The 24,303-nt window shown below is 39.4% G+C and overlaps 1 protein-coding gene across 1 annotated transcript in view; it reads left to right on the top strand.

Annotated features, from left to right (window-relative positions):
• Window positions 1–24,303, top strand: part of acss3 (acyl-CoA synthetase short chain family member 3) — a 65,221-nt gene that overhangs the window by 973 nt on the left and 39,945 nt on the right. Inside the window, exons 2-9 of the mRNA XM_085375885.1 lie at window positions 2,045–2,189; window positions 2,864–3,052; window positions 4,566–4,700; window positions 6,351–6,491; window positions 7,174–7,254; window positions 7,527–7,622; window positions 9,976–10,127; window positions 19,856–19,959. Coding sequence (XP_085232011.1) covers window positions 2,045–2,189; window positions 2,864–3,052; window positions 4,566–4,700; window positions 6,351–6,491; window positions 7,174–7,254; window positions 7,527–7,622; window positions 9,976–10,127; window positions 19,856–19,959 — 1,043 coding nt within the window. The remainder of the gene's footprint in view (window positions 1–2,044; window positions 2,190–2,863; window positions 3,053–4,565; window positions 4,701–6,350; window positions 6,492–7,173; window positions 7,255–7,526; window positions 7,623–9,975; window positions 10,128–19,855; window positions 19,960–24,303) is intronic.

Raw genomic sequence — 24,303 nt, forward strand, 5'->3', positions numbered from 1 at the left:
CTTCAAACGGCTCTGCTGTTGATGGAAAGTCTATGGAATCGCGTTGACCCCAGAAAACAAACCACATTTTTGCTTATTGCACTATCCTGGGTGCTGTTAACAGACAGCTGCAAAGTTCACTACCCAGATGATTATTTGAATCAGGTATTTAGAGCAGGGAAGTTCCCAGGAGAACCCCTATATGGTAACACTTTGAAAGCATTAATTGGTGGGATGTATATCTGTCTGGTATTAAATTATGACCACCTGCCTCCTTTTTTTTTTTTTATGGAGCCCCCTTTCGAAACAGAAATGTGGAGGCATGGACTCTCAGTAGGCTTGCATTCTTTTCATAGTGCATTCTGCTGCCAGCTGTTCACCAGGTAAAGAATGCACAGCACCCAGCCATCCATATGATGTAAAAGAAATTGTGACTCATCAGAGTCTGTTGTCCAGCTGTCCAGTTCTGATGCTCATGTCCCCCTTCTTCTTGGTTTCGGCAGTGGTTGGGGGGTAAGCATGGGGACACTGACTGGTTTTATGCAGCCATATATTAAAAAAAAAAACGGCAATCCACTGTGTATTCTGATACTTTTCTATGGTGACAGAATACAACATAGAAGGGAACTAGCATTACATTTTTTTTGGCAATTTGATTCTACAGCGTTCTTCTCCCATGTGCATCATTGAGCCTTGCCCACTCATGATGCTGTCACTGGGTCACCACTGTGTCTTCCTTGGACCATTTTTGAGAGTTACTGAAATGCAATTCTTTCCTTTTTACAGAGGGAACGAATATGATTGAACATTTAAGGCGGTTCCCTGTGAGAGTGAGAACAGTTAACTTAATGGGCATGTCAGTGAGGAAGGATGGTCCCCAAGATGAGGCTTGAGGAATAATTAGGAAATCAAGGGTCAGTCAAGAGTCAGAAGTATGATATATGTTTGGGTAAACAATACTGTGTGTACGTAGGTGATGATGATTGTATATGTGTGCATGTTGGGGGCATGGAGAGGATATTGTAATGGAGTACCAGACTGCACTAGTACTCCAAAAGTTGAGTACTATCCTCCCCCCGAAGCTCCAAAAAGTAGGATAAATATATATATTTTTTTATCAAAGAAATAAAACACAAGTCGTTTCATCAGGTTGCTGCCACCTTAAAGGGTTAGTAGAAAAAAAAAATTGTCTCAGAGCACCACTAGTTTTGGCCAAGCAGCCAACTAGCAACAATTAGATATGACAAAGTGTCAAATTCCCAGATTTTAAAAGCAATATTTTTTCTGTTAAATATTTAAAAGTAATATTTTCAGAACAGATGTTATGGTTTGGCCTGACATGTTCAGGGCATTTATTAAACAAACAAAAAATTGGAAACCATTAAAACTATCAAAGGATGTGAGATGATTAATGTGGTTAGTTTCCTACGATGTGCAAAAGATAAATAAATTAAAAAAGGGTAATTATACCTGCATCCACAGTTAAAGATGTGAAAGTAAATTATAGGATGCTTACAGGAAAAAGAAAAAACAAAATGTAGCTGTAAAACAAAACAGCATGTGGCACAGCAGCCTGCACTGAGAATAGTATAAACTGAAATTCCTTTCTTTTTTCTTTTGTTTTGTGGGTGGAGTTGTCAGCTATACCATGTATCATAGGAAAAGAGAGCTGTCTGAATGTGCTGCAGTGAAAATGAAGGACACGGCCACCGTGTCTGTATGTCTATGTGGCTTCCAAAACAGCAGATCCCAGACACCATCTGCTCAACCTGCCTGCTGCTCTTTATCCATATGCGCAGTGCCAGAATGAGCTCAAACGATTGCCTTATCAAGAACATTGGTTCACTGTGTGCAACTGTCAAAAGCAGCTGCATATGTTTGGCTCAGGCTGGTTTTTTATTTTTTTAAAAATGAGCTCTAAACCAGGCAAAAACCCATATTATATGCTGGTAAAGATGCTGGCACATGACTGGTCACCTGAAATATGTTTGCTAACTATAGTATTGACATGCGTCTCTGTTCATGTGTCCGTTACTTGTTGTTTGAAGGTGTATGTCTCTGTAAGGTTTGTCGGCGGAAAGCTAAACATGTGCTACAATGCCGTCGATCGACACGTAGAAGGCGGCCGTGCAGAGCAGCCTGCGATCATATACGACAGCCCGGTGACCGGAACTAAACAGATCATCACTTTCAGGGAACTTCAGGACCAGGTAAATAGTTTTAATAAAAACCGAGCTTGCAGAATTGAACAGCACATGGACATAGATGGCAGTATGATATGACATTATTTTGCAGCATGAAACAAATTATGGGATTATGAGCATGTTAAAGTAGAAACTGTAATGCTCTCTGGACATTAAATATCAAAGAGTTGGCCAAGAGTTTTGTAGCATGACGGCTGGTTTGAACCATAATTAGCATATAGATAGCAAACAAAAGAGAAGAAAGAAGGGAAAATGATTGAGTCGATTGACATTTGGACCAATTATTCTGTTAAAACAACTCAATCTTTTTTTCTTTCTTTTTTTAAATGAAAAAAACTATTTGGGGGTCTTTTTGAGGGTCTTTTTGGCCCAAGGGCTTAATGACATTTAATGAAATTTAAGAGATACTGACTTTCTTTCTAGATTGTTTCCAACTGAAGCTAATTAGTAATTGGACCATGGATAAATTAAGCATTTCTTTCTACATTAATTATCCAACAACATATGCAGCATGCATAAGACTATTCCACCCTTGTTATCAGCTCTGCTTTGTGCTAGCATATTGGTTACGGTTGTTGTGAGCAGACATTTAAAAATAATTCATGCAGGAATTTAAGAAAAAAAGATTGGAAACTTAGAAAAAAATCTGTGCTTTGTCTCCATGTGTCTCTGCAATCCAGGTGTCCAGGTTAGCAGGAGTCTTGGTGAAGAATGGGGTACAGAAAGGAGACCTTGTTGTCATCTACATGCCCATGGTGCCACAGGCCATGTTCACCATGTTGGCCTGTGCACGGATCGGTGCCCCACACAGCCTCATTTTTGGCGGCTTCGCCTCTAAAGAGCTGTCTGTCCGCATCAATCACGCTAAGGTTAAGCGCTGCTTTTTCACCTTGTGCTTAAAATTGATCTTTTTTCTGAGCCTCAGCAACAGGGCTGCATGAACTGTATTATATCCGTACTCATTAAAAACCAGGGACGGGCTGAAGTTGGGCTAAGTCTTTGTTCATTTTCTGTATTTACATGAAGTAAGCAGATGCGGATCACTGCAAATACCAGTAATTGGACAATTCTGACTTTTATGTGCCATTAGCTAAAATACTTAAAGACATCTTAAATACTAGAGCCAGAAGAAAGGTGTCTTTTTTCATTTACAGTGCAAAGATCTCGCCTTTCCTTTCAGAACCACTGGTAATGATTTCCCTGGCGTCTCCAGTGAGATTTTATAATAATAATAATAATATGAGAATAGAAAAATTAATGTGGAAGAGACGTCTTAAGCATTGCTTTCTTTCTTTGCTTTCTTTCTTAGGGGACAATTAAGAGTAAACTACGACATTTTAACACAGAAATAAATGCTTATGCAGTTTAGCATAAAGCATGTAAATGGTAAAAAAATGGTCTGTATTTATATAGCGCTTTACTAGTCCCTAAGGACCCCAAAGCGCTTTACATATCCAGTCATCCACCCATTCACACACTGGTGATGGCAAGCTACACTGTAGCCACAGCCACCCTGGGGCGCACTGACAGAGGCGAGGCTGCAGGACACTGGCGCCACCGGGCCCTCTGACCACCACCAGTAGGCAACGGGTGAAGTGTCTTCCCCAAGGACACAACAACTGAGACTGTCCAAGCCGGGGCTCGAACCGGCAACCTTCCGATTACAAGGCGAACTCCCAACTCTTGAGCCACAATCGCCCCGTGTATTCTGTTGCTTTGCAGAACAAATTTGTTGTGAAATATTAATTTTGCATAACCTACCGAAACGAAACATAGAGAAGCTTTCAAGAGAATATAACCAATACTGGAACCAAAATGTGTTTGCCAAATAGGAGAAGTGTCCTTTACCGTTTTGGTCATGTACATTCCAAATCCAAGAATTGGTAGGAACACTGAGATCTTGTGCAGAACCCTGAGTTTGTGAACTACATTTGACAGGACACCAGAGCAGACTTAACCTCCTAAGACCCGAACTCTTCCACGGCATGCATTTTTAATTTCTCTTTGATATTTGGGCATATTGGGGCCCGATGAACGTAAATACAAAGAATTACCAGATTTTTTTTTTATTTTTATTTTTTTAAAACCTTTGTTTTTATGAAAAATAAGAGCCACATATGAGGATATTCGTTAAAAATTTTGATAGAACAGTAGCAGTATAATGTCCTCGTAAGTGGATATCAGGCCCTTGTAGAGCAAAATTGAGTATTTTGGTCTAAATAACCCAAAATGTGATGTCCACATATGTGGACGCCAGGTACTAGGAGGTTAAACCTGTAATGGCTCGTTTGGTAGAAAGGCAGAAAAATGACTGATTCATACCTGAGTGAGCTATAAGCTTGTTACACTTGAACCTAAATTCCCAAATGATCTGTTTTTCAGCCCAAGCTGTTGGTTACAGCCTCATTTGGCATCGAGCCAGGCAGAAGAGTGGAGTACATCCCTCTGGTGAAGAAGGCCCTGGAGATGAGCTCTCACAGGCCCACGAAAGTCCTCATCTACAACAGGCCAAACATGGTAAAAACCATAGCAAAAATGTTATTTTCCTTTTCCACAGTAAGCAGCAGCACACTTAATGACTCATTGAAATCATCGAAGGTGTCGGTCGGAGGCAGGGATTTTTGTGGAGCCTGCACTTCTCGGCTGTTGCCAGGTTCGAACTCAAAGGTATTTCCGTGCTGGCTTCAGCCTGGAGCCATTTTCAGCTGCTGCTCGGTGACGGCGAGCAGATGTTTGGTTCTGCTTCACTTTTATACAGACGTCAATTAAACATTGCTGAATGTTATGTTTGGTGAACTTAACATTTCCTCTAACGGAGATTGCGGAGTATTGTCGTTTCTTTACTCGAACTGAATTGCTACCATCCGTGCCTCTGTTTGAGCTACTGCTCTCTAGCCCTGTGGTGAAATAAAATGAACATTGCACAGTTTATTTTATCTTGTTGCGCCTGTCTGGTCTTATCTGTCAGGAAAGGATCCGGTGAATTAAGAGCGCCCGTTTGGATTTTTGGGAGATTATATACATGTCGGACACAGGGAATGTGTATACAAGAAATTCACGGGCAGCTCAGTGCCATAAAAATCTGTGAACCACTACTTTAGATGGTTGCAGCTGCTTTGCAAATTATTGCATTCGGTAAGCTGGAGGTAGCTGTTCCGTAAGCGTTGTTAAATCAGCCAAGATGGTGCTCTGTCTGTGCTTTCAGTGAAGTGAGTAAAAAGTAATGCGCATAGGAGAGCTAAAATGTCTGTGGGAGATGTGCCTTTGCCTCAAGAGTCTGAGTGATATTGATGATGTCTTCATCTTGACACTCTTTTATGGAAGCCAAGGGAGGGGAGGGAAAAAAAAGATTTGAGGATTTCTTTATCCCTCCAAAAGTGATTAAATGTTAATGGCAGTATCAAAGAGACGTCTGTGTTTGAAATGAGAAGAATTGTCAGCGGCAGCAGATGTAAGGGGCAATAATCTATGACCTGAAATGATTGCTGCTTGCCAGATTGCGATGACAGATGGGAGTTGGAACATAATATAAATAAAGGAATATATATTTACTCAGCATGTGAGACTGACTCACTTCATAGGCAAGCAAATAAAGCAAGATGGTCAAAACCATCGGAGTCAGTTGAATTGATCCTCATAGTTCACACTCCGAGAGCTCATCTATGTGACACTTTGTGACAAATAAATAACTGGGAGATATGATCGGCTGCTTCGCGAGTGACTGTCTCATCCTGCGGCGATCGTAAAACGAGTCATTAGCAGCGGCTGAACTTCCACAGTGAGCAGGAGGAGGCTGTCGCCGAGCAAATGAATCGCGTTATCTTCGCAGATGTGAAAGAATCAAAATAAATGGCAAAATATGTTTGGCTGCATGCAGCATGCAGTTAGATCCATAAATACTTGGATGACGGCGCAGTTTTTGTGTTTTCGCCTCTTTAGAATGCTACTGTGGATTTTAAGTCGAACAGTCGTGACATGATTTGAAGTGCAGTTAATCAGCTTGAATTCAAGAGTTGGATTAAACGTTGAGGGATTACAGCCATTTTTAACACAGTTCCCCTTTTTCAGAGTGCATTCAGATCCATGTGATTTATACCTGGGTGTGCTGCCAGGTACGTTAGATCTGGTGAAGACTGTATGTCATCTCTATTTTTCTTTATATTTCAGGAAAGGGTATCGATGAGTCGCGAGTTGAGCCTGGACTGGGATGAAGAGATGGCCACTGCTAGGCCACATGACTGTGCCTCTTTGCCCTCCAACCATCCGTTGTATGTACTCTATACATCTGGGACCACTGGGACGCCAAAGGTACTGGCAGCTATAACCATACACTCACATGCAGATGAGTTACAGGGTTTACTTTTAGCTGTGTTTGACTAGACGCTGCTCATTCTGTATGCAGCAGCTGTGTGACTCATCTGATCTTTGAGCCTGCAAAACAGTCCAGGCACAATCTAAACACCCCCAACATGACATAAATAAGACAGAAGTTTTCCAGAGTGTGAGCTGAACCTCTTGCAGGAGGAATTACCTGCAGGCAATTTCAAATGGAGGGGAAAAAAAGCCCTGGCTCTTTTCAAATAGCATCGTTTTGTCTTTGACCAACAGATGATATAAAATATCCTCCTGCTGGCTAGTTCCTGGGCTTAATAGTGCGGTTTTTGCCAGTTTTTTTTTTTTTTTTTTTCCCTGTGCAATTTCCCATGAATTTCTCAGTTATTGCTGTAGGGAGACCATAACTTTGAGAAGGCACACTCAATAGCTGAGGATGTTAGGACACAATATTTTGCTCAGGAATGTTTAGACAGCGCTATTAACTAATAAAAGGTGGGTGCCGGTTTGAGACGCAGTCATCTAGAAACAAGCTGCCATCCCCTTTGGAAAGGCAGCGCCAAGTGGCTGGTTTAAAATTGATATTAAACCCGTGCGTCTTTGATTAGTGCAGTACCTGCCACCGGTCTTAATGTTTTTCTTATCTCCCCCCTCCCAGGGTGTTGTGCGAGACACTGCAGGCTATGCTGTGATGCTGAAATGGACCATGTCAAATATTTATGGACTCAGTCCCGGAGAAGTAAGACAATAAAGCATCCGCTTCTGAGGTGGTGCCATGCTTAAGAACAAAGAGCATACAGAGACAGACTGCTCTCTGCTTGAAAAGACCTCTGACTACCATTTAAACATAGAATAGACAATAATCCTACACTCAACTTGCGGTATTTCATTTTCACTATACAACTGGCTGTTCTGTTTACATTTATTATGCCTTTAAGTAAAATGAGTTTTTACTTAATTTTTCATGCATTTTTGTTGTGACAACTCGGTACATTGATCCCTTTTTGGCAGGTTTGGTGGGCAGCTTCAGACCTAGGCTGGGTGGTTGGCCATTCTTATATCTGCTATGGTCCTTTGCTACACGGTAACGGCACTGTTCTCTATGAGGTACGTACCTCCGAGTTTAATATCTCAAACTAACTACTGCGGTGTTAGATTACAACAGGAAGTGCCAGAATATGTGCAATAAAACCTTAAATGAACAATGTTCAGAGCTAAATAAGTTACACCTTTGTTGGCTCGACAAACTGAAGCCAGCCACTGTTGGTTAAAGACTACAGTTTATGTGGAGTGAAACTGAAGAAGTTCAAGATGTGGTGAACTGTGTGAACCTGTGTCCATATTTGACTCTAGCTGCTGCAGAGAAGCTGCAGCTCTGACTGTGCCAGACTTTTGCTCCTTTTATTGTTTGGTTATTGGTACCAGTCAGTTGAACACCAGCACATAGTCTACACCTTCCAACCCGGGTATTAAAGAGTTTTTAGTTTGCAGGATGCATTTGTTGGACTTGAGTCTTTAAATTTCCTGTGTTGAAGTTGTGGGAGAGCAGGTTGTCAATGCTCGTGTTTATGCCATCATTAATTGAAGCAGCCAATGAAAGGGCTGGGCAAGTTATCACATCTTAGAATTTTGCCTTCCGGCATCTATAGAAAAACAAGATATTGGGGATAAAAGGATTTACTCTTTTGCATTTATTTTTTTATTTTTTCCAATGCACACTCCTGTACTTTATAGCAGGCTGTGTTTGCACTTTCCTAAAACCTCAAACTCAGTCAGTTTATTTCGGTTTGAGACAAGAGAACTAAACAAGAGCCTTGAGCCAACAAGATCTTTCTGGAGGAAATGCACGTCGCATAGTTTCTGTCTAAGAATCATTAATGGTTGTCTGTGACTTTATTTGTCTCCAGATCTCACCCGGTCTGCTTTTGGCGAAATATGACAAAAAGCTCTGGCTTTGGCTCTCCATCTTCAGCCTCTTCTGCACCCACAGGTTTTCTGCAGTTTAGACAGGCCAGCATGAACTAACAGTTGCCTTTGCACGACACGCTATGCGGTCGAAAACACACTCCTTAGTCCGGGCCCAACTCCTGTGTGACCCACTGTCCACTACCTTTATTTTTTTTTTCATGTATTCTTTTGGTTCAAGGAAATCTCCTGTAAAAGGAGATGTTTTCAAGTTCAATAACAACAAAATGTGCTAACCATATTGATTGTGGTTAATATTTTTGCTGTACTTGAGCTACATTACCAAAACCAAGCTCAATAACACCACTAGATCGCAAGAAACTGCAAAGCAGATAAGCCATCCTTGTCTTCTTGGTCTTAAATTTTTGCAAAACATCTTTTCATTATAGAGAAACTGGGAGATAAGGTTGCAGTGGGAGGGACTGGTCATGGAAAAATAGGAACTTTAATAATATAATTATAACCTTGACGAAATGGCTCACACAGAGGGTTTTTATTAACATATAGCAATTTGTAATTAGTGTTGGCTTTATGATCAGTGTAATATCACATGATCATATGATCTGTGCATTTCTTTTTATCTTATTTCATGTGTTCTTGCTTAGCTCCTAAAACAGAGGATCTGTTGTATTAGTGCTTCATTATGGGCTTCTTTGGACTCCATGCATGCATCATGTGAATGTCACAAGCAAGCATCACATGGAGTTCTGTTTACATAGAGTGCATTGATGACTGCGCTTTTTTCCAGGCCCAGATTGTCCCTAAAATCAATTCCTGAGATTCTGCACTTTTCTTTGGCTTGAAATCTGAAGTTGTTTCTTTTTATACTTCAGCAAAGGATCAAGAAGGACGTGCGTCTTTCAGTGTAGTTCTTATGTATAGGGCCACCAATTACATTTGCACTCTGATATTCCCTCACCAGTTTGATGCAGCAGCGCTATTGGACGATGAATTAATTGGCCGTTCCTTAAATCAGTGTTTGACTTCGGTCACGGTGGTTGCTCCACATGGTTCTTGTTTCTAGCAGCCCATCTATCTTCAAACCCTTTATTTGGAGTGAAAATGACAGCCAGGACTCACTGCTCCTTTTATCCATTCTTATTCTTCCGCAGTTGTCTTCTCACTGTTGAGCTCACTTAGTTGAATACCAGGGAGAAAATAAAAAAGAGTGGAAATTGCTGCTGGAGACCTTTGCCTGCAGGCTTCTTGTGTCTTTATCTTTTATTCTAGACAGACAGTACTTCTGTAGTGCAACTGTGTTTTCATGCCCATGTGCCTGGATAGTCAATCTTCCTGTGTGCCTTGTTATTTTAAACAGCTGTTGTATAAATATTCATGTTTTGGAGTTTGCACAAATATTCCTGGAATGGTTTTAGGCAATAACAATAATCTGTGTAATCTCTGGTGTTTACTTATCATTATTCAAATTCCGATGATACACACGCCTTAATTAAGCTGTAAAGTAACAAGTTGTTGCTGCACTGTGTGATTCCAGGGAAAACCTGTAGGGACTCCAGACTCCGGGGCCTTCTTCCGTGTCTTGTCTGAACATGGAGTCTCTTCAATGTTCACAGCGCCCACTGCTATGCGTGCTATCCGCCAGCAGGACCCCCAAGCTACAATTGGAAAAAAATATCCACTGACCAGGTACAGAGCAACAAAATAAATGTTTTTGAATCAGTGGGGATTGGTGCTAAAGCAACAAATGGATGGATATGGAATTGAGATAAAATTCCTTTCTTCCTTCTTATGTGAGAATTTATTGTTTCTCTCATGTGTATTTGCAAAACAAAGCAAAGCGTAGCGATGTTACTGCGTGACTGCAGTTATTTCTGACATGTTATACACCGTCTGATACAAAAGACTGTATGCCGAAGATGGTAGTAGGTTTTTATGGACTCATTTTGAAAATTTAAAGTTTTTTTGGTTGTTTGTTTTTGAGACATAGCGATCATATCCAGGTACTCCGGCACAATCGAAAGACATGGTTAGGTTGACTGGCAGGACTAAATTGGGGAGAGGCGAGAATGTGAGAGGGAAAGACTGTCAGTACATATCTAGTCCTGCAACAGACCGGCGACCTGTCCGGGCTGTACTTGCCTTTTGTCCCATGACCTATAATAGCTCTTTGAGGACCTGCAGTTTGCAACATTTCTCAGTTGGTGTAATTTCACAGGATGTGAAACGCTGTGAAATAACCATGTTACAGCAAGCAAATGAGAAAAACCTCATTTAATCCAATGAAGGTAATTTCACAAAACGAAATGGCCTAAAAAGGTTAATAAATGCACTAAAGGAAGAGTTAAGTTGAATGTGAAGAGCTCAATAACTTTTCAGCCTTGGAGGTTTCAACTTGATTGTGATTGTAGTTATTTTTCATTTTCAACCCTAATGTTGATCCAAAACCTTAAGCCTAAGAACCCCATGCAAAGGTTTTTGGGGATTCTTTCTTTTAGCGTAGCCTCAGCCTGTAAGACTATGATCTTTGCCCTTATTATGATGGCTACATGGACTGAAACTGAGAGATAATTGCATATTATCTTGGGACTCTGACGAACCTGCTGGGTGAGAGAACAGCAGCTATATCCATCAGCTGTCAGTGGCAGAGGACTTTGAAACGCCAGGAGTGACTTGTTAAAGCATCTCATGGCTGACGGTTGTCCGCGCAGCCTCTCGTTAGTCTCTGGCCATCTGCTGATGCACAGCCCTCTCCCACCTCTGTTGCTCACAGTCTGTACCCTCAACTCGACCCGCTCGAGTGTTAATCACGATAGATAACAAGCAACAGCATCTCACTGACTGCAGCCCACCTGTGTTAAATCACTCTGCGTGATCAGGTGAAGGTCGTCTGTAGCTCCGAGTTAAAAACCAACATTTTTCATGGTATTAGTTTAACTTGGATTAAATGCTTCATGAGATTTTGTTAATTCTTTGGCACAGAGCGTAAAAATGTACGGGGGGTTTGTGTCAGTCTGTTCCGCAGTCTGAAAACGCCACTTAGAATTGCTTTATGATTGTGTGCTAAGTGGGAATGACCTATGGCCCTAGTGAATCATTCAGTAACTCTGGCATTGTGTGCTGAATCGACGATCTCCTGTTGTTCCCTGTGCTGAATGCATAGCACCTTTTTTAAAAGCTCTTTCTGCAGTCAGAGATGATTTTTCTGCTGTATTTTTTTTTTTTTGCTTCACATATTGTTGAAATCTCTCCTCTCAGCTGTGACCCTGCCACAATCAGTCATTTAGGCAACTGTTCCCGTGTACACTTCCTTGTTCTTAATGCATTTTTTCCCCTTGGCAGAAGTGCATTTGTAAAAGATTGCTGCAATTCCCGTTGGTTTTGAGCAAGACAATTTGCCATCATACACATGCTGCATTATAAAAGCAGCATTAAAACAGGGTTTCTTTGTGGTGCAGTCATTGTTCCAAAAAAGAGCTTTCATTCCAATCAAATCTGGCTTTTTGATGCTAATACAGTGAATTCAAAATGCTTTAAGTGTAGAAGGCTGTTAATCACAGTTTACGTGTCAGTTCAAATCTGTCTTGAGTGCTTAATTTGCTACACAAAAAGAAGGAAAGCTATTTTTTCACTTATCGTCAGTCATTATAAACACAATCCTGCATATAAACAGTCAGAATCTGTAGGGAAGATTTTTGATACCAAGATGATCTTTTGTAATCTGAGTAATGATCACAAAACATTTGAGGAAATCGCAGCTTCTTGAAATTTGTCAGCAGTTGTAAACAGTGTGCAGGCAGTCTTTAATCAGCTATCTGTTATTCATTATCTGGTTGTCTTGGCTCTACTAGAAGAAATATTGGCTGCTGTCTCTGAAATCATTAAACTATAATCCATGAGTTCCCAGATTGATTTTTCTAGGCTTACATGCATATCATAATAGTCTGTGTATGTTGTCCCATCAAAATGCCTGTCTCGATGTCTGGGACGGGCTTTGTGATGTATTTTTTTGAGCCGTGTTGTTGTGGTTGAAATCTAATCATTTATTTCTGTTAGCTTAGTATTTATATTTGGCTTCATGTAGCTTGTGTTTTTTTTGTTTGTTCTTTTGGGTTCCTCATGTCCTTTTGTATTATGCTTCAGTCTGTTCTTTGAATTTTTATTCTAGTGTATTTTCAATGTAAGGTTCTGCTTTTATTCTGGTTTATTTATTTTCATCATTACTTCCAGCAAGGACGTCATATTTCTGGTAGCAATTGTGTGCCTGTATGTCATCACTGTGTCAGTAAATAAGATGGCTCGAAAAGTTTTGTTTTTAATGATTAAACTTTAAGGGGGTGTAGAGTGAGGTCATGTTAACAATCTGTTAAAATTTGGCTTGCATTGACCAAAGTGTTCAAGGTCAACTTAATGATTTATTTGTTAAAATGGACAGAAAGCCATATAACTTGGAAACTAGGATTCTTGTCTTGTCTTTATTCTAGTAGAATAAAGATTAAGATTATGAAAGATTATTATGGCTCATTTTTTATTTTAAATTTATAGCAAATTATTTTTCTTTTTTTTCTTGTTTGTTTTTTGGGATCCTGCTCAACTTTTCAGTTCTTATATTTGAATTTGGATTTCTGTTATTATCTTCTTGTTATTCTCTTGTGACCTGATTTCTGTTTAGTTTGTCTTTTTAGAGAATAGTGCAGTTCTTCGTGTTTGGGGTTAGGATTGGTCTCCTTTATTTCCTGTTTCACTTTGTAGGTTTGTTCCATTTTAGTTTTACTTTCCAATTTCAGTGATTTCTTGCTTGTGTTCACCTGCTGTTCGTTGTGTGGGATTTAACCTCCTCATGTGTTCAAATTTGTGTCTGTGTATATAAATAGTCCTGTCATTGCATTGTTCAGAGTTATGTTGTACTAGTATGCTGTATATCTCTGGTCCAACAGTCCTCTTGTTTCTGTTTCATAGTACTTTTTGAATGTTTGGATTATTGTTGATCATACCTTCATGAATTCAAAGATTTTGGACTGGGTGTCTTTTGGGTTATCAGCAAAAAATGTTGATTTTATGCCTCCTGCATCGTGAACTCAGGTCCTTAAAAACAAACAATAATCATAATAGCAGATGATGAAAGCCCCGTCCTGTGAAATACAGAAGGATATGTCAGTGGTAACTTTAGGTTTAAATGTTTTTTAATGGAAGTAATAAAACCTTTCAGAAAACTCATGTAACTTTGTTACAAATGCATAGCTTCATGCCAGAGAAACCTCAAATACCCCTCGTACATCTGTGGATAATTGACTCTGAGATGCACAAGCACACCTCGTCAATGCGCTTGAGAAATATCATTTGTTACCATAGACGTGAAAAATGCATTGAAACTCTGTCTACAAGGGTGTCTGAAGCTGTAATGGCAGCAGCGCTCTCTATAAATGTAGTATGAAAAAAGGACCTGCCTCTTTGTCCCCAGTATCTTAACAGGAGAAAACTAAGTCATTGCTGAGAGCCTCACTGTCCAAAAGTGACAAAGTCCACTATCCATTGGATAGTGCTTTTTAGTACATAGTAAAATCTGGTGTTTTTTAAAGGTGGTAGTGTTTACAGTGTGTTTGTCTTTTATTAAAACAGATCAGTGGTTCCTAACATTTTTTTATCTAATGCTTCATCAAAACTTCATGTTCCAATGTGTTCAATTCAGCCAATTTTACATTTGATGTTGACTATTTTTCCTTTTAGGAATAATTTTAATTAACTATTTAATTCAGCCAATAGTTTAATTTGTTTACCTACTCTTTTGGCCAAAAATATTAAATTAAAAAAAATACACCTGCTAACTGTGCTTTTAGCTATTAATTGGCTTTTTTTTTTACATACAGAACTTTAACTAGACATTTCAGGTGTTCTTTCAGTATATTTCTAACAATTTAATTTGTTAATTTTACATTGTTACCTAACAGTAACAGCTGCTCATCAGAGCTAAAGCTAATTATTTGTTTTTTGCTTTATTGGTTTTAACTATTGTGTATTAAATTTAGCTAACATTTTCTTTTGCTTATCTGTTATTTAGACCAACTCTTAACTGCTAGCCATACTTTTTTTTTTTTTTTTTTTTAAGTTTTCAGATCGTTATTTCAGCTCTATTCCCAGGTGGTTAATTGAATTTGTTCATCCAATAGGCAGTATTGAATGACGAGACCATAACAAGAGGCCAAACTTGCAGTAGCAAATCGACAAACACTGCAAAAGCATAGAAAATATGAGGGGAAAGGGTTAAATAAAACACAACTGGAGTAGAAAAAAACGACTTCAGAGGGTTTAGTCTTGCCCAAGGATAATTCGACATACACAGGGATCGAACCAACCTTTTGATTAGCTGACAACCCACTTTACCTCCTGAGTCACCTGTTACCTATTTATTTATTTATTTTTAAAGATTTCTTGGATTTCTTATGACTGTCTATTAAACTTACCTGTGTTTGTCCATTAATATTATCTAACTTCTAAACCTCCTCATGTCTATTTGCTTCTACAATTAAATTTCAGCTTTCATTATTTTAGATTGATACTTAAGCAGTACTATCATAGGGCAGTTCAAATTTATTTATATAACACCGAATCAGAACTACAGTCACGTAGTGTAATAGCTCAGGGTCACCTGCCTTAATGCTCAGCTTTCAGTTTAATTATAACATGATGCAGATACACTGCTGCATTGTTCAGTTGCAGCTCTGCACGTTAACATGTTCACAAAACAGAACACACACTTCAGGTGTATTTTCCTTTGATTAACTGTTTCTCATATCACATAATAAGCTTGGAGCATATTTGCGCTTTGTAAACTAAAACTCAACCTTGACAACAAAGAATCTTTCCTACTCTGTCTGCTTCAGGGTCAAACTGTATTGTAGCCTTATCTTTACAAAATAGCCAAGATAAATAGCTGTTGATGCCCTTAAGAGGGTCAACTTACCACTCAGAGCATGCATTCAGTGGCTACTTCATCAGGTACAACTCCTTGAGTGCAACCCCCCCCAACTAAATGGTAAGTCTTATAACTTCAATAAATTATTCAAATGAACAGGCAACACAATATTGTGTCATTATAAATCAATTCAGAAGCCTGCTTCATAGTTTGGATTGACAAATTAGAGCACTTTCAATCCTGAATCTATGGGGCAGTTTTGTGAAACTAAAGATGGTAGCTTTCCCACTCCTACCACTGAAGAGCCAATCACTATCCTAACATAGAAACATACATGGATTGGATATTTCAGTAGGTACACCTATTCAAATTGTCGTTCATGCAAATAACTAATTAGCCATTAACATGGGAGCAATTCATTGGGTTTAGGAATGTACGCATGATCAAGGCGACCTGCTGAAGATCAAACCAGACGTCAAAATGGGAAACAAAGGCGATATAAGTGACTTTGAACATGTCATGGTTATTAGTGCCAGATGGGTGAAAAAGTATTTTAGAAACCACTGACCTACTGGGATTTCCCCTCACGAATATGTCTAGGGTTTACTGAGACTGGTCTGGAAAAGAGAAAATATCCAGTGAGCAAGAGTTCTCTGGGTGAAAACGCCTTTTTGATGCCAGAGGAGAAGGGCCAGGCTTCTTTGAAGTGTTAGGTAGTCAACTCGACACAGCTAAGGTATGGAGAAGATAAACCTTAAAGCAAATGGGCTAGAAGTGGAAGAGTACACCAGGGACACAGTTTTGGCATCATGAAAGCATGGATCCATCCAACCATCCTTCTATCCATCCTTCCATCCATTCATCCTTCCATCTATCCGTCCTTCCTTCCTTGTATGAACAGTTCAGGTGGGATATATTCTTGGCACTCTGAGCCCTTAGTACCCATTAAGCATAGTTTAAACACCACAACCATGCTGACTATGTCTATCCCTTTATGATCACAGCTTACACCATATCCCAAAATTCAGCGCATCTCAAACAGTATTTTGAACCAGACAATGATTTCACCGTACTCAAACGACCTCCGCAGTGACCTTATCTCACTCCAATAGAGCACATTTGGGATGCGGCGAAACAGCAGATTTGGATCATGCATGTACAGAAATCTGCAGCAACTGTGTGATGGTGTCGTGTCAAGATTTTATATTTGTAATCGCTCAGTGGGAGAGGAAATGATAGTCGCAAAATGCAGAAACAAAATAAACTGGAAATGTGTTTTTGTTTTTCAGTGTTGTTTTAAACACCAGTGGTTGTCCAGAATTTCACAACTGGTACAATTTTACTGAAAACATAACGCAGATGGTTAGATTAACTCAAACTGAGGTCTAAAACGGTTTCTTTGCTGCTTTGGCAACAGCTAAATCATCACCCTCCCACCACAGTCTCTGAGGTCACATCGTCTGCTTTAATCTGTTAACTCCTCAAAGAAAACTTGAATACCACCTTTGAATTGAATAGCGAGACATGTGGTGGTGGGAATAGACTTGCTTTCAGCTAGAACATAAGGCCCCTACAGGGACAGTCTAATTATTCACTTATTTCATGTAATTCAGCTCAAGTCCTGTGCACAAAAAATCTGACTGCTGAAGGATGGTTTGATGATTGTTAAGTCCCGTGGCTTGATCCTTGACATATTTGATATTTTCTATTTGTTTAAGCCCTATTTTAAGCTATTCATCCTCAGCATGATATTATGACTCAATGAACTTGAGATCTGCATTTTTGATTGTTTATTTATTTTGTTTATTGCTGCATTGGTAGCAGTATTCTCATCCTTGTGTTATGGAGCAACATTATCATTTCTGGCCACCTGGCAAACCTGTCTCCATTGACTCCACTAACTCCTGAGGGAAATATCTGGCTCTTTAGCTGCTAAATGCTTCAACTAGGTTCGCCAGCTTGCTGCTAACTCTGTCTGTATGCTGCATTGTGCTGGGAAAGCGACTGTCTGGTTGGGTTTTTTTTTAGGAGTTTTTCCCCCCTAAAAATCAGCTTCCTGTTGTAGCTGCAAATGCTACTAAGAGAAAAGAAATTGAGGAAAACTGTAAGGGTCCATAGATGGGTAATTCTTTCAAGGTTAATCACATCATAGATAGATGTGATCGCCCTAATGTTTTCGTATCGCCCTAATGTTTTCACTTACAGTTATAGCTGCTTTAAAGTGCTCTTTTGGCACACACATAAGCAGTCAAAGTTAGTGTAGTGCTCCTGACAACATGACGTGATCTGATTTAATACATATCAGTGTAAAAGTTTACATCAATGCCAGAGTTCAGTTCAGTTTTATTTATGTAGCTCCAAATCAAAACGACATCGACACACTTTATATTATAAGTTAAAGACCGCACAATAATACAGAGAAAATAAGTGTTAGTCAAAAAGAAGCTCTATTACAGGTGGTAATAAATACAAAAAGTCAGCAGTCATTGAAGAGGTAGAGTAGTGATCACTACACTACCTCTTCAATGACTGCTGTGCCTAAAATGTAGCCTAGGGTTGGTGGGTTGTTCTTAAAAGCTTTTAGCGACCAGGTAACAACGCTTTGAAAATAAATATGAGCAGCCATCAGGAGGAGTGGATAACAGGGGAGAAATAAGAGAGACTGAAGATAGAAACTGTAGTGTTTGGGTTCACTAGCAGGGCATGAACTCGGGGAGTATCAGTTATCCAAAAAAAGTAGCAGAATTCTGAAGATGAACAAGAAGGGTCTAAGGGCAGGTTGGATTTGAAGGAGTTTGTTGGGTTTTTTTTAGGTACTTCATGATTAAGGGGCTCATCGCTGCTGTCTGTAAGATCATATTGAGGGCATGTGGTTTGGTGGGGAAAAGAGCAACTCAGAAGGACTGTAGGTAGGCTTCAGAGTTTCAGGGGAAGGAAAAAGTGGAATTCACTGTTGATGGCTTTGACATTTAAAGCATGAGGCTAATAACTCTGGGATTTGAGAAGATGCTGAAGATAAACAAGCTTTCACCTCCACTGTCCTGAAAAGAAGGAAAACTGTTGAAAAAGAATGGGTTTTGTCAGCAAAAGTGTCACGAACTATTCGCTTAAATGAGACCAATTAAGCTTGCTCTGATTTTCTGATTTACAATTAGGTAAATACGTTTTTGGGATGGATGTAATTTTGCCTCACACAATGAGGTTTGACTGAAGTTTAGAGTTACAGCTTTTATTCAGGGAGTTTAACAAAAGCATTGCGTTAACTGTTACGAGGAGGACATTAGCTATAATGGACTCTTTCAGATAGAGGAGGATGACCTGCACCAATACCCAGTGTAAGCTGATAATGCTGTATTTTGAACAACTGATTTTGGATATCTACTCTAGGAGTTAGGGTTGGTGTTTGCTATTTATACTTCGTCATTTGGTCTTTTCTTGAAGACCAAACGGCTGTGGATCAAAAGCCTCTTACTTAATTTAAAGCTGCTCTAAACGAAATAAAAGGCAAAAAAACAAACGAACATACCTTGAAAGTTGTACGCTCTCTTTCTGCAGCTTTTCCTCTCCTTTCTCATTTTTGTCACTAGATGAGGGATTTTAATTTTCTAAAAGCCAGTCATTTCTGACTTTTGACTTTTTGTGCCAGTCAAACCGCTTCAGAGGACCTTTGCTTAATCCATTGTTTGTGTTTACCTCCTTCACACTATATCCTTACATGCAGCTCATCGAATCTAGTCTGAAAAGATGTGTGATTTGCCAAAGAGCTTGGCTGTGCTGAAGCCTGTAAAACTGCTTCAGATGAGGTACAAGAGTCTTTCTCCGAACCTTTGATTTACACTAGGCTGAAAGTTTATAATGGATTTTTTTGCCCACTCATTCCAAAAGCAGGTTGCCTATCTTGCCTTTATGAAAAGTGAAGTCAAATTCTGGAGTACTGAGAGAGATAGTCACTAATAGTTTCTAATTTGGGTTCTCACGGTTGATTTAACCCAGTGTTTTACCCTTGCAGCACCGTTGGCAATAAAGGAGTAAATTACATACAATTTTAATAACACATTGAAATGCACATAAATGACCAAATCAGTGAAGCGTACTCCATAACTGGGAGCTAGAATTTGTGTGTAGGCTGGAAAAGAGAAACCAGTAGGCAGTCATGATCACTAATGAGAAATTAATAGGCCTCAGCTTTGTCAAGTTAGGACTTGGACTTTTTAAAAAAAATTAAAGATATTTGCTGTACAATTATTCCACCATGGAAAAAGAACACTGAAGAAATCGTTAAAAGCCCCAAATTACCATAGTGTTCAGGCCCATGATGAGTCTGTGTAAATGTCTAACACACTCACCACTGCTGTACATGTAGTAGTCCAACTTTAAAGTCTTGAGACGTCTATGGTTTGGGCATTGAACATCGATTTTGATTTATTCCGACTGTTCCTCTGAGGGAGTGAATATGCCTTGCTTCCTTAAGGTGATTGACAGATGTGTTCTGTGTCCCCCGCAGGTTGAGGTCATTATTCGTGGCAGGAGAGCGATGTGATGTGGAGACCCTGCAATGGGCAAAAAGGAACTTTGGAGTTCCTGTTCTGGATCACTGGTGGCAAACTGGTAGGAAGAATTTTACTTTCTAAAGACGGAAGCAAAAGAAAGCAAGAGATTTGAATTGGGGAAGGATATTTTTATCTTCGTGACAGACTGGATATAAACTGAACTGGGGAAGCTTCTTGCTAAATAATCTTGTTCCATGCATTCCCTTTAGGCCAAGGTTTCATGTTGAACAGAAGCCGGAAAACTGAAATAGCTGGCTCATTCTTAAACATCCCTCACTGAGCTGTGCAGCAACCCTTTTATTTCTTGGGCCTGTATCATCACAGGACGGCCAGGCTGGCATACAAAAGTTAACTTCATAGACTTAATACCCCTGTTTTTTTTGTTTTTTTCTTCTTTTGTGGTTGATGTCAAAATTGTTAAAACATTTATCTTTTACCATATGCTCTGAGTGAACTGCAGTTTTAATTATGCCATTATATGAAGTTAAGAAGCACTTTTTTCTTAAAATTTAGGGACAAAGTCCTTTTGATATGGAAAGGATTTCAAAGACTTGAAGTTCTTTATTAGCATGAACTCCATGAGATGATGTAATTTAACTTGATCTTTAAGAATCAGCCATTCTTTAACCTTATCTGCTTGAGATGACTATAAATGTGAGCTTTCCTATATTTTATTAGCACCTTGACATTAACTTGACCTCGAGCAAAGGGCTACTCCAGAAAATCACTATTCCCCACAATGCCTGCTGACATAATTTAGCACATTTTTATCACACTTTCCTCTGTGATTAATCCTTTGTACGGTTAGTATCACAGTTTGGGGGATTAGACCCTCTCTGATGGGGGAACTGTAGCACTTTAAGCTTGAAATTCAAGCTTTTCTGGGAACCCATCATCACTCTAGTGATATGGCATCATACACAGCAAAGGGATTTATAGACATGATAGTCAGATAAATGGCTTGGAGGGTTAAGAGAGAAGTCAAAAAATGTCATTGTTGCATTTATTATTGTATTTTTAACATATTCAAAGTGAATCAGATAACATATGACAGTTGTGCCCATTTTATCATATGTATTTACCAAGGCTGAGTTCATTACTTGCTATAATAGTTGTCATTCTGATGGGACTATAGATTTTCTTTTCTCAAGTGGTCACATTGCCAAGCAGCACTGACACAAGAAGCTTGGCTGGTGTGTCCTTATAACTTATTTTACTTTGCAATGATATGTAGGGTGCCCAGATATCCCTCTTTAAATGAGACTGCACAGCAGTTATATCCCCCCCCTCCCGTCCCACATCTTAAGACAACGTTCCACATTTTGACTGGCCCTGGAGGGCATGTACTTTTCTTAAAGTCCGTTTTTTACCATTGCATTTGAAGGGAAGTCTATTTATTCTAGTCAAACAGTGGTTAGCCTATTCGGTGCTATGTCCTGTGAAAGCCACAAATCGCAAGTTAAAGTTACAGATTTTGTTGAATATGATTGGTTATTCACGCATGAGAAAATATTGTGTGAAGTGACACAGTATATGCATGTCAAACTTGGCTAAAAATTGTTCAAATAGGCTTACTTTTCTGAGCTACTTTTTCGTTGAAACTGTTACACTGTTACCAGGCATAACAGCAGCTGAAATAACAGTGAATTTATAAGAGAAAATGGGACTATAAGAACAAATGTCAGCTTATTTTCTTATTTTACTTGCTGAGGGAGAAAGTTAGAAAAGCTAAACTCAAATATAGTATATTTGACTACCTCCAAGCCTTGTTAATACATCCTACTTTGTTCTACAAATACTGTTTGTCTCACATTTAACTTGTTGGGATGTGTTGTGGTCACCATACCCATCTGGGATCCTGAGATGTGAGGACTGATCTATGCATTTAATGAAGAGATAAAGAGGAAGGAAAAGAATCAGGGGGACGGTGTCCATCTGTTCAGGGGTGTAAATTCAAATTGCTTTTTAGCTGAAGCATGCTTTGAGTTAGACAGCTTAATGCTGAGTCTTTCTGTTTGTTGGTGCACACTTTATAATAATACATATACATAAAACAAGATTTAACTGATCGTATTGATTTTTCATTTAAACATGAATGTAGGAATTTGTGGTTAGTCAGCCCTGGTGCAAAGGGCTTTTCACCTGGGTCTATCTGAAAATTTCCATTTTCATAGTCAGTTACTTTGCCGCTTTGTACTTTGGATTAATGGTCTCCCCAGAAAGGTGAATTCTGATCATCATTTTTTAAAAGCGTCATATGTCCTTTAACTTCCTGGGTGGAGTTTGTGGTTTTTGAAAGAGAGCACAGGCTTCCTTTCTTCATCTTCCAGTTAACCTGTGGCACACCATGACTGTTGTTATTCAGGGGAGTAAGATATGTAATTGAACTCTTGAGTTCTAGCTCTCACTGCACTGTTTCTTTTGTATTGATTCTTCAATGAGAAAGACCTTATTAGCTTTTTGAGTGGGAGGCTTGAATCCACGCAGCATGCTAATGTCATGTCCTCCATCACACCCATAGTTTCATTTCTTTAGTTCTCTTGAACTAATGAACTATGATAAATATCGTCAGCCACAGTGACAGAACACAATTATTATTATGCCGCTTTGTTTTTTAATATCTTGTCAGCACGGATGGGGGATCGATGTTGGAGAAGATGACATCCCTGTGTTAAATATGGACTCAATACTGTGGCTGAACTGTGGGGAAACCATTGACCTTCAGCGTTGGTACATGCAGGGCACTCCAATCTAAGAACAGATTAGCCTGCTTGGTTGATTGTGTTGTCCAGCATGAATTGAAATGTAAAGAGCTTTACATTTTGTGTCATAGAATTGTGAGCTATTAAACTGAGGTCATGGGAGTTTCTCCAACTACTCAGCATGTTTTTGGGACTTGGAAAAGGCACATTTGTTCTTGGGGTTTCCTAATGGGGGGTACATTAAACGTTTAAGATATCAGGCCTTTTGCTGTTGTTTTTTGTTTCCATAATTACAATGATATGGATTCAGTAGTGGTCTATTATGATGAAGAGACCAAAAGATCATAAGGGTTCATGGGCTAACCCATAGTGATGGAATGAGAAGTGCAGTTAGTCAGTGTCTTTTGACTGGGAGGTCTGAGTACGTCTGCTTAAACTGCTGCCACTGTGCCCAAGATCAGAATAGATTCCACAAATTGTAGTTTGAGTCCATATTGTTGAATTTTGGTATGCCCACATTTCAAAACCTTTTGAACACCCCCAGAATAGCTGTTCCTTTCCAAAAACCAGTCGTGTCTTGCCAGAAGAATTTTGAGCCTTTACACACCTCTCCTCACAACAAACTTTCCAGGTAATTCAGCCTGTGCTGGCTATGGGTAACTGGTGAATAAAGAGTAGAACAACATCTTGCCTAAAGGCAAAAGCAACTTTAGGATTTAAGTAATGAAAGCCTTGGCTGGGAATCCACAGTATGTCTGTTTAATAATGTAGTGAAGCTTTGTGCATCACATAAAGATATATTTACATTATTTAAAACATTCTATATACAAACAGTGCATTGCTTGCCAAACCTCACCCTGTAAATTTTGTTTACCACCGTGATTGATTGTCTGCAATTTAAGATAACCTTTAGGGGCACCTTTGCTTTTGTTAGGCAGAGGAGCATTCAAATATGCCTGTATTTTTTGTCTCAGTACAGATAGCGTGCTTGATTTGGGGAGGCAGCCTGCATTCAGTCTAGACTGGGTTTAATGATGGGTACTCTCTTGGGTGGTGACCTTCCGATCCCACTACTGGGCAACAGTTTCATATATTGTCGGTTATTGATTAGCACAAGAGCTGCATCGGTACTGGATCCCTTCTCTATGGTATTTCTGTTCTTAGTTTAAACACTCATAGACTCACATTTTTGTTGCATAAAGCTTTGCATGAGCATTTATTGTTCATATCGCCAGTGTGGGAGTTGAAGGGTAACGAAGAAGTAGCAGTAATCCACTGCCAAACACAAGCATGATGCTCACGAGCATTCTGCTGTCATCTTATGTAGCTGCTTTCCCTTTTATTTGTATATTAGAACCTATTGCTTTCCACCTATAGGTCCATCTCTGACTGGCAGTGCAGAGTGTTGAACCAAAACAAACACCCACTATCAAATATGTGTTGTGCAGAGCTGTTGATTTCCATCTTCCTCTCTGTAGCCTTAGTGCTTGAGAGACAGCATTGCATTCCACTTGAACATAAAGGGTGTTTGTATCAGTCAAGTTTAAATCCCACTTCCTTTTCTCTCCCTCACACACACATGCACGCACCAAAACAAAATCCTGTCACGCTCCGTGGCTATCCGAGCCAGGTGATTTATTGGGTTTGGAGAAAAACCTCTGGCGCCCTCTTGATTTCTGTCTAGATGTGTAAATCCCATT

This window comes from Diplotaxodon limnothrissa, linkage group LG17 (assembly GCF_057381915.1).
Source record: "Diplotaxodon limnothrissa isolate DT_005_m linkage group LG17, D_limnothrissa_male_GT1.1, whole genome shotgun sequence".
Classification (NCBI taxonomy): domain Eukaryota; kingdom Metazoa; phylum Chordata; class Actinopteri; order Cichliformes; family Cichlidae; genus Diplotaxodon; species Diplotaxodon limnothrissa.